The sequence below is a fragment of the Struthio camelus genome, chromosome 1 (assembly GCF_040807025.1).
Source record: "Struthio camelus isolate bStrCam1 chromosome 1, bStrCam1.hap1, whole genome shotgun sequence".
NCBI lineage: Eukaryota > Metazoa > Chordata > Aves > Struthioniformes > Struthionidae > Struthio > Struthio camelus.
This window is the reverse complement of record NC_090942.1, coordinates 46,578,938-46,590,381: the sequence shown is the minus strand read 5'-3', so window position 1 is coordinate 46,590,381 and position 11,444 is coordinate 46,578,938. Positions and strand designations below refer to the sequence as shown.

The 11,444-nt window shown below is 35.7% G+C and overlaps 1 protein-coding gene across 2 annotated transcripts in view; it reads right to left on the bottom strand.

The window, feature by feature from the left end:
• Positions 1-4,554: 4,554 nt before the first annotated feature.
• Positions 4,555-11,444, bottom strand: part of METTL25 (methyltransferase like 25) — a 60,091-nt gene continuing 53,201 nt past the window's right edge. Inside the window, exons 10-12 of one of the 2 annotated variants that reach the window (XM_068936488.1) lie at positions 10,501-10,575; positions 9,815-9,886; positions 4,555-8,238 (exon numbers count right to left, since the gene is read on the bottom strand). In XM_068936488.1, coding sequence (XP_068792589.1) covers positions 8,140-8,238; positions 9,815-9,886; positions 10,501-10,575 — 246 coding nt within the window. In that variant the 3' untranslated portion in view covers positions 4,555-8,139. Of the gene's footprint in view, positions 8,239-9,814; positions 9,902-10,500; positions 10,576-11,444 lie in introns of both variants that reach the window. The other variant, XM_068936483.1, reaches the window with a different exon arrangement.

Here is an 11,444-nt window from a genome sequence, read left to right as displayed (position 1 = left end):
AAGAGATATGATAATCTCCAAAATGAAAACTGGGGTGACGGATTTTAGAACCATATTTTCCACTGGATACATAGCGGAATCCCAAAGCATGTGTATTCAGTATGAATCTCACTCCCTTGTTTTCAGGAGAACAGAATAAAATTTTCTGATGTATCACTTTGTTTTAGCTTTAGTCATGGAAAAGAGATTTGATGCTCAGACCTGGAAAATGTTCAAATTGAAGTTATCTGAGTAAGACTGGGAGACTATAGATCACCAGCTTTTTGATTATAGTGCATTTATGTTTCTGCCTACAGTGTTAAACTATTCTCTAGCCAGCTGGACCCAGTCACTTGAGTGCACGTAGAGAAAATATAGAAAAAACACACTATCAGGCAAACATATAAGGTATTCAACTTTCAAGACCTTAAGCGCTGCATGCCAAAACTTTCCCATATCCGAGATGTGCAAAAAATAACCCTCTTTCCCCTAAGCTGAGGACAGGCAACAGCTTGGACAAGTTCACCATGGCAATGAGAACAGTTCCCTAAATGAGTGACCGCTCCACTGCACCAGTGAGGCTCATTGCTGGGATGACCATGGGCATCAGTCAAGGATTAGGCTCTCTACCACATCTGGAAGCACCCAGCAGCTGGTGACAGCATGTCCCAGCCACTAATTTACACGGGACAGCTCTGCAGGAACCATGCCTTAAATGCTCACATGCATCTTGAGATGTTCATCACTGCCCTTAGACAGGAAGAGACAGCTCTTAGCCTGAAGGGCTTGCAGAGATACAACAAACAGCTGGTGGGAGAAGTGCTAAAGCTCTTCTTTTTTCCCTCTTGACCATGCTCCTTTCTCATGAACGCAGAATTGATGCTCAGGGGACGTGCCTGCGTCTTGCAATGTAGGAACATACAGACTAGCTCCGAACGAGCTCCCGCAGGATCAGCAGTAGCAGAGCCATGCTGGGCAGCACTTCATCGGAGTCAACAGGCTATGCTGGCAAGCAGAGAGAACTCACTCAGGGTGGCACCACACTAACACTAATGTGTAAATACATCAATGTTCCTGTATTTGCCCTTCCTGAAACTTAGGTACAGTTCAGCCAAGGAAAAGTAAATTAGCAACATATGAAACTGCAATATTTCAGTAGTACACCAGAAGTGAATAATTCTGATACATTTTACACTTAATTAATTTATATTGTCATAAAGCTAAATGCTAAATCATAATAACTGGGACAAATTTTGAAAATGATTCCTGCTGGCAACCTGAAATATTATTTTCATTCTTCATTGAGAGCCTACCTCCAAGTATATAACTTTCAAGTCCTGCTGGAAAATATTTTCAATAAAGATCACATTTAAAAAAATATTTTCCACAGAAATCCATTCTGAGTAATACATCTTAAATGTAATTGTAAAAATCAATCAAAATTTATGTCTCACAGTCTACATTTATAGGTTCTGTACTGAATTCATGGAGCATGTGCAAAGAGTTATTAATTAACTTTTTTTTAACATATAGTTCATGAATAAGGGATGCACTGCTTGCAAAGCACTGACAGAGGTGGTTAATTGGGGAAATATACCATTTATATAAATCCATTTCTTCGCGTTATGATGGTTGATAACATTTCTGCACAAAGGAAGATAAGGGAAGAGAAATATAAGTTTACAGTGAAATCTTGCTATCAAGACGTTCTGTTAAATTACTGTAACAAATGCTGCTTTCTGAAGAACTAAGGCTAAATCTTACTTTCCTCATTCATCAGAACAGTTATAATAGAGTTCATGGGAATTTTGCCATTGGCTCAGTGAAAGTACAGGCTGTGACACTTGCCTTTTCACTTGAGTTATTCTCAGGAACAATGAGTGCCATTTAAGTCTGTATTACTGTAATCAGTGCTCTCATTGTTAGAGGACCACTGAGCAGAGAAAATACTGAGAGTTTTAAGGCACTAAAAAGCTATTATCTGAAATAAAAAATAAACAGCCATTTCAATGATCTCTTACTATATATCAGGAAGATTTCTATGATGAATCAGAGTTCACAAAAATTTATACACTGCTCAACTTCAACATATATAGAAAAGGAAGTGAACACAATTTCTTGGCCTTCACAAATGTAAATTTGGAACTTACTTTGTGTGAAAGATATTTGATTGTCCACACTGTTTGTCTTTAACAAATGCCTTTGAATCCAAGCCTGCTCCCATGGAAATCAACAGAAATTTCCCAATGACTCAAATGAAGATGACCTAGGTCTTCATTACATAAGTGTCTATAACAGATTGTTTCGTATTACCATTTGTTAATGTTTTGTCTGTGGACTTTTTGTAGTATTATATAATGCTGAATGCTTGGAACTGTCCTCCTTTTCTCTATAGGCACACAACAAATATTCAAAGGATGCAGGCGTCCTGAGAAAAGTGATTATTTCAATTTTAATGCTCTTTAAATTCTCTTTGAATTCTCTTTTTTTCTCCTCCAGATAACTCATGATTTCAATAATTTGTGTTTAAATGACATTAATCTTGATTCATGTGATTAATCAGTACTAGTTGAATGCTTTTCTAAAATCACCTCTTAGATCTACTTTTTAAATTTTCTCTCACTTCTGCAATACTGAGTCTGAGGATAAGCACATGCACAGTGATGCTTCTCAAAGTTCTTTCTTTGAATACCTTCTTTTATATAAATGAACTCAATTAAATTTTTATTAAACACCAAGTTCAATGTCACTACAGAAATGTGACCAAGCAACTTCAAAAAAAGTAAACGAACAATTCTCTAAAGCTCTTGCTGGCCAGAAAATTTTTAGCTAAATCAAGAATCAATCTAGGAATAATCTGAATAATACACATTTTCAGTAAATCACTCTGTACTGCTCTTCATGTTCTCAAAATTAAGATTTCTAGGAAAGTAAGGTTTACATTTTTAAATTGTTTTTATTTATAAATTTTAATCATAAACAAAATAGCAACAATTTTGTTGAAATTATCCTTATAACTTTTGCCAGCTAATTATTAGTCTGCCAATAAATAATCACTGAGGAGCTTAAAATTAATAAAACTTGATATATGTGCTGTCCTTTGAGTATTTTGTGAGTTGTGTTCTTTGAACTGATATCCATGACTTAGAGTTTTAAAAGGTTAGCAACTGACACATTAATCCAAGTAACGTACAGTTCATTCTACACTTCTTAACATCTGGGTGTCCTCTTGATGACTTCAGCCTTTCTAAGACTAACAAGTAAATTTGGGATTTATAGTTGAAAAACAGCATGGCTGCTTCTACTGCCAGTCTTCCTTCATGACTTTAATAATAGGAGGTGTAATAAACAATGTAGATTTATAACTGTGCATATTAATTATTGTTTCTGAGGTTTAAGTAATTAGAAAAGGTGACCACCGCTTCTTCTGATTGGGAATTTCCTCTGTTGGTGCCAGACAACTGCTGAGTTATTCAGCAAGCAGACAACTTTGCTCTTTTCATCAGTGATTCATGAAAGAGTGGACAGCTTGTGTGTTAAGGCAATCTGAGCCTCAGTCTAACAATCTGATTTGTTGGCTTAGTAGATTTACTGCATTTTGATTTTCGTGATAAATTCCACGTGAAACGCAATGCCAGCTGCCCTGACAACATCTTCATCAACAGGAAGAAGTTCCTACTGGTCCAGATGCAAAGAAAAAAACTTACATAAAACTGAGAATGTTATCGTGAAAAGTTCAAAGTTTGCACAAGTTTCAAATGAATCATTTTTTTAATACACAGCTAATGTAGAGTTACATACAGAAATGACATTTTGCTTTTGAACGATCTTTGATAATTTTAAACAAAGATATTAAACAATTGTATCTTATTAGGATAACATGTCCTATACAAGAGGAAACAGTAAATCTAGTTCCTAGATTGTTAGGCAGTCTAAAATCTGAATCCCTTGTCTACTTGCAGAAAGTTCATGCTTTCCTGTTGGGTGTTTCCATGGAATTAGATGATTAATCTTCCTACAGTTTATAAGGAATGGTTATGTGGTTAATTGCAAAGCTCTGTGATGTTTCAATAATCTTGCCTATGTGTCAGTGTACCCTTTGATGTGATCTACAATACATTGTACTCTCCCCCCAAAGAATACACAAATGTGGTACCATTTCAATTTCTTCTAAATTTCATTGGTAATCTAGAAACCATTCCTTAGAATCCAGGAGTTTTAAGAGTTGTGTTGCCTTCTAAAATGAACTAAGCGGAGAATACAGTGTCATTCTTTTGCAGATTTCATAGCAGCATCAATAGGATGGTGAGATAAACATCTATTTATTCCTCTCTGGTTTGATACAGACACTGCAGACAGCCTTGAGGAGGATGCAGGTGAGTATTGGAAAGTTTGGTGTACAGCAGCATGTTCTAACAGTTTGAGGCAGATCATTACGTTGGTGGGTTTCCTTGGAGGTTTGATGATGATGTGCACTGAAACTTCTGTGAAGAAAATGCCTCAGAGCTCCTGAATCTAAAAGGACTCCTGAGGAGAAATAAGATATTGTGCATAGTTTTTTTTTTTTTTTTTTTTAATACCCTATGCCTCTCAGGCTGTCTGTCAGTTATTAATCTGTCTGATCTGCAGGCATTAATTTCAAGGCTTAAAGGGAGAAAACTGCACGGAACATAACAACGGTAACTTCTGTGTGGCATCCTAAACCTAGGAAGGGTTTTACTCCTCTTCTCAGGGTATTCTGAAATATAGCATTAACAAAGATAACAGCTATGGATAAGTGAATTCAAAGCAGCTAACTAAGGCTTATTCAAGCAGTTGCTTGGAGGTAAAGAATTTAGAACCACTAAACTGAGCTGGTTATTTCAGGTGAACCTGGTAAGGAAACAGCAGCTGGATCTCAGAGAATTAGGCCATGTTGCCACCTAGCAGGAAGCATGGGAATCTTGAAAACTACAAAATTTGAACAGATCTTAGGAAGTAAGTAAGGAAGCTAAAGTCACAGTTCTAAGTGTTAAGGTGGCCAATTAATATGCTTGGACACCCATACTTCTGCTCTGTATTGATTACGAACTCTGAAAATTCTTCACGCCTCCTAGGTCTAGCACGGATTCCACCCCTTTCAGAGCCCTGGGATACCTATCAGTAAGAATGAGGATATATAACAGTAAGAATGATAAGACTCTTGGGCTAAAGAGATTTGAAGATACTAGTAAGTACTGAGTATTCAGTTACTTCTCAGAGAAAAGGAAGTTTAAAGCACCATGTTATTTCACTCCTAAGCAGGGAAGACTTTCTTGGTGCTGGTTCTTTCTTACCACCTGCCCTCAGTATCAGTGATCTCTGGCAATATAAGGACACATTTATGAATGTTTTTTAGGAGTAAAAAGTATATCTAAACCACTACGTACTGACAGGAAAGCACATTCCATCAAGGCATACCGCTGTCCCCAACAGATATATTGATTTAGCATGTTTACTCTGTATAGATTTTAAGCCATCATAGGACATACAGATCCTGAGTCTAAAGATATTAACTACATCACGACACAGCAAAAGCATCTTCACACCAAACAGATAGTCATTATTTTAACAGTAATTCAATGAATAATGTCAATGGAGAAAATAATTTGTAATAAAAAACCTTTACATTAATGAGAACTACTGTGAAACTAAAATTCCAGAAACAAGAACAGCACATTTTTTTTAATGAGGTGGTGTTCTAAGGCATGAATCAGACCCACAAAATTAAAGTTTACTGCCACAAAAGCAGCTTAGAGATCTTAGGGGCTGCGACATACTCTTGGATACTAAGGTTGCACATGACCTATGTATATCCTCTTGTTCTTCCATCCAAGAATATGTTGCAGCCCTAAGAAGCATAAATAAAACACACCAGGTCTGCTATAGAACGCATCGGTGTGACATGAATATAATATCAGGCAAATACCTGAGGAAAAACAGGTATATCCAATATTTCTTAAGGGATATATCAGGGTACATAACTCACTCTCAAAGTGAAAAGAAATGGGGATTATTTTCTGTCAAATGACATTATCTCATTTAGGATACTATTTACATTATGGGAGAATTTCTGGCAATAACCAAAATGAAAAATTGTTTGATTCATCTCGATTACTATCAAGGAGTCTTCCATTATGTAAACAATATACCTTATAGGTATTCAGGCATCTAAAGCTTCAAAACAGCTTTGAGAGCAGACAGCAACTGACTTTGCTGAATGCAAACCCTTCATATAAACCTCTTGATAGCTATTATTCTAAGAAGCACATTGCCTCTGTCATTGCCTGCACAGACTACAAAGTGCATGAGCACTGGAAAAGCCTGAGAAGTTGGGGGGGATAGGCAAATTTATTCACATCTTTTTGAATCAGTGCAAAAGCACTTGGGCTAGTCATAAAGATGTGCTTGTTATTCTAAACTGTTTCAAATGTCCTCTTAAAATAGTAATAAGAATGTAACTTGGGATTTAGATGGAGTTACACACATTAAAGTATTGCACAAAATTAGCTATATTCTCTATGTACTATGCAATTTGGACTGTGTTCAAAGTAAACCAGTCAAGGCTTGCTGAATCCAATACTTTTTGGCCATAACAGGGTACTTCTAAGCACCTGCTTTCCGTGAATAACTGAGCTTTTATTTGGGTGTCATATCTGCCCAGTTTCAAGTATTTGGTTTGAAACAGCAGAAGAATCAACTCAAAACAGAAAAAAAGTCATTTTGAGCCCCAAGAATTTTCTTGTAATAGCACACAAGACTGGGATGACAGTGTTGTAACATTTCACTAACAGCCTTCATGCTTTAGCAGAGCATAATGTAATAAAACATGATTTTCTTACATTTTCTGTATGTTTACATTATTTATACTTTTACATTTATTTACTTTAGATTATCTCTCTATATCAAATGCTTTTTTTTTTTCCTGCCAGATGCTTAGAGGTTAAGAAGTTTTTCATTTCTTTTGCTTCCTCTCCTGAGAAAGAAATCTATCAGCTTGCTAGTTTGCTTAGTCCTCCCTGTGCAATAAAAAAAGTCTCACACATGGAACGCCCCATTTTCTTTTCTTAGCTCTACTCCTGAGATGCTGTGAGCACATGCAACTGCTGTTAGCTTCCTTGGGTACTGCAGGTGTTCAGCACCTCTAAGGATTGAACCTACTGAAATTAAACAAATGTGAGAAGCTCAAACTGGATCCATGGACCTAACAAGGATTGCGAGTCCTGAAGCAGAAAGCAGTGAACTTAACGCTACCAAAAAATATTTCTTCCAAGTGAACAACACATCAAGAAAGATGTGGCACATTAGAAAGATACCTTACCTTCTTTTCTTGAATAGCCCAGTTCAAAAGCTCTCATTACATTTTGCAGACTGAAACTGACTAAAATTTGTTTCTACTCAGATATGAATCTCAGTCTAATTTCCATGATTATCATTGTCCACTACAGTCCCACTATACAAATAATACTAACATGTTTTCCATTAGGGGTTAATACAAAACCATTCGTTAAGTACTCGTTAATACAAAACCTAGCATTAGAAAAGCCCTAGGTTCTTCTAGGTTGTTGCATAAGAAAGCTGGTCCTGATACCTCGGAGAACAGGAAAGTACCAACATCCCATTCAGTTTAACCACCTCTTGTCTACAGTATAGGTTAATTTTCTTTTTAAACTGTGCAGAATCTGAATCCAGAAAAGACAAAGGCAAGGCTAGTCTGAGACAGCTGATCCCAGCCACTGGTAACAATCGAGAAGGTATGCAGAACAATGATCTTGCAATTAAAAGAAGAAATTATCAAGAGAAGGAACACTGATACGTAAGTATAATGAACAAGAAACATTAAAGCTATTTTAAAACACTAATCATATCATATGGGTCATAACTTTTATGATAAAATCAGATCTTAAACTTTATTTAATAACTGACATAAGGAAGCAGTGGTATTTATAAAGGAGCTACAGCTCACTATTTATAATTTCTCATGATTCACAGAGGCATTACGTTTTTACTTCTGCAGATATAAACCAAACAGTTACCAAATGCACCAGTGTACTTGAGGAATCACTTAAAAATAACAGAATAAAAGTGAGGAAATAGCAGTATCAGTTCAGAGATTTCAACCTATCTGCAGTTTGCTTCCACTTAAAAACATGACTGTTTCTTCAGAGCAATAACTGCATAGCATCTGGGGGATTTCACCGGATCAAACAACTTCACAAGTCCAGACCAAGCAATGTTGTCCTGTAAAATGATATATGATTGAAATACATAAAAATGTGTTTGGCTTAAAAGTTAGGATATGGTAATATGCCCATACTTTCAAATATGAAATTGCAAACCAAAAATATTATTCTTAATGTTAAGGAGGAAAAACACTTATCTAATAACAAAATTACTGGAAGCTTGTTGTGAACAAGCAATACCCAAAACACTATATATTTTAAAGTCATTAAATTAGTTTTGGTACTATCAAGTGACAGCTTACCACCCCCCTCATCAATAAAGCTTTTTTTCAGCAAAGTAGAAGCAAAGAAATCAAGTATCAAGTCCTACTCATTTCATGCAGCATACAACTACTGAAGCTAATTAACTGACTTTTCAAGTGAATCAGGCCAGCTGGATTTGGTCCCCATGTTGCATATGGCTTTTATCATTTCTGTTTTTCCTTCCTAAACATATTTTGTGAATCAACCAGTACAAGATTAAATCTGTGGGTATATTACATTTAGAAAAGGTAAATTAGTGCTAAATGCAGCAAGTCTGATCTTCCCTCTTGGAAATCGTACAAATCTTTATGTCATTTATAGCTGGTTGGCATTTGGGAAAATACATCATTATTTAAATATTTCAGATTGCCTTTCTGTAAAACACCAGTTAGAATAAAAGCATATATTTACTACATACAACTCATTTGTTCCAAGTGTGCTATGCTAGAGAATAAAGTGAATTTTTATTTATGATAAAATGGAGACATTAAAATGAAAGGTTTATAGTGGAAAAACAGAGCTGTTCACATGAATAGTTTTATAATTTAATTTAAAATTTCATTTTGACCATGGCCAGGAGCAAAAGCTACAAGAGACTACCACTTCCTCTTAACAAATTATAACTTGTCAGAAAAATATTTAGTGATGCAGAGAAGGTATGATTGTTGCTTCTGAGTTAATCAGGCCAAGCTCAAAAGTAGTGTTAGCAGAAACACTGTAATATATAAATCATTACAGAGTAAACGCAGTAGCAGTTGCTTATTATATCCCAGGTCTCTACTTGCAAAATATATCCAGACTGTATGTTAGTCAAATGTACCTCAGTCGACCCATACAGTTGGCAAAAGTGCACCCTCTCTCATCATAGATCTTAATTAAGAAACAATAAAAAGAATTCATGAGCAGTTTGGACCTAATTCAAAATTTCGTGAAGTACACATTCTGAAACATATTATTTGGAAGCTCTAGCATGCACAGCATAATGTTTGTTTAGAATTTCCAATATTCCTTTAAATTATTAAATATCTCAATATGTTGTATAAATTGAGATTTTCTTGCATATTTAATTTATTTTTTTACTGTCTATTGAGCAGTAATTACCGTACAATTAAAAGAACATAAACTTTACTGTTGCTGCTACATTGAAAATAAAAACATCTGCTGGGCATATGTTTATACTAAAATGAATGAATACTTACACTTCTGTAAATATGATGAGAATAATAATTCTGCAACAGAGACTTTTGGGTCTGTACAGTAATAAATTGGCTGAAATAGCCTCATTTCACTGATGTAGCCTTTGGGTATCATAAAATATAATGCAAAAATACCTGCTCCTTGAGGTAGCAAAGACGATCCAGAAGTATCAAAACTTCTATGCAGGGAGCCAGAACAACCTTCAGCTGAAAGATTAGATGCTATTATGACTTTAGGAAAAGAGCCAACAGACTTCCAAATGGCTACATTTCCACAAAAGAATTCCAAGAAGGTCAATCATTTTCTAGTGGATTTGTTGTGCAAATGTCACCTTGCCAATTTTCCCTGTGGGATGGACATCTTCAAAACAGATTATATTAAAGATCAAAAATATATGGAATGTCATAAAGCTAGAAAACTATGTTATTTAGTTGGCTTTGAGGCACTATCCAACAAGAAAATGATATTATATGAAGCAGAACAATTTTAAAGAGGGAAATAATGAATTTTAATAAAATGGATTTTTATGAAATAACTGCATGGAGACCAGTCTAGATTTAAAAGGGGACTAACATTTCATTTTTCAGGGTAATAGTCCCTCTTGAAAAAGAATCTTCCATGTGTTCTCTTTATTATTTTACTAACACCTAATATAGTTTTGGAATAGGATATGCTCCAAAGTTTGGAGGGGGGAGCAGCTTTGTTTTTGAGACTGCATACCACAGTGTAAGACAGTCCACCTCCACATAAAACTTAACAGGGCTTTGTTCTAGACTAGCACATATGTACAAGGCAATGGTATTAATCCTATGATTTTTACCATATTAAATGCTTCGAGCTCATTCATTCTGTGCTTGTATTTTTCATAGTAATCCATTATACAGCTGTCTGGGAGCTGCAAGGGATAAAAAAAAGATATCAGAGTTGTTCTAGTTACTTTTTCAAGGCAATTTTAAAATGAATTTTTTTTTACTAATTGAAAGTCACACTACAAAATGAAATCTGTCTACTGTTTTTGCAATTAGCACTTTCCTAAGGTTTACAATAATTTTCCTATAACAATTTTTCAGTTCTCATTTACATTACCTTTTCTTCAGACAGCATTTTACACTGACATGACATATTGAAATATATTCATCATTCAGAAAGCTCTAACCATTCTTAAGTGAGTATTACACACTAAAGTAGAGATAACGTTCTCATTTCCTGTCCCACACATCTTAACATACCCCCTTTTCCCCAAAGCCCAAGAGATTTCCTCTAAATAGTTGACGAGTGGAGTCTCATGTCAGAGTAACATGCTTAAGTCCAGACTCCTAGATGGCATTTCACATTGCAAAACCTGCTGTCAGATTCTAGAAATAATACTTAGTTTCTCTGTGTCTCAAGTTACCTACCTTTGAAATAAAACTTTGCCTACTGACCTTGCACCACTACATGTTCCCCTCTTCCAAATTATATGATGCAATGTTGCCACCACTGCCACTGTAACTGCAAACACTGTGATTCTGGGCCGAATTTGATGCAAAGGCAGTTCAATAATTTGACTAAACCAAATGCACCTTCCCTTTTCAGCTCTTAGAGGCCACTGTGCCATAACAGGCAGCCAGAGTTACGATCACCAGTGTTGTTCACACAGCATGTTCTCCACAGGGCAGCAGAGTCAAAACATGTTTCAGTTCTTAAAAGCTGAGATGTCTTTACCCTTCTGCTGTCTGCAGTTCTGGATGCTAAAGATGGCAGTTCAGCAGGCCATCAAAGGAA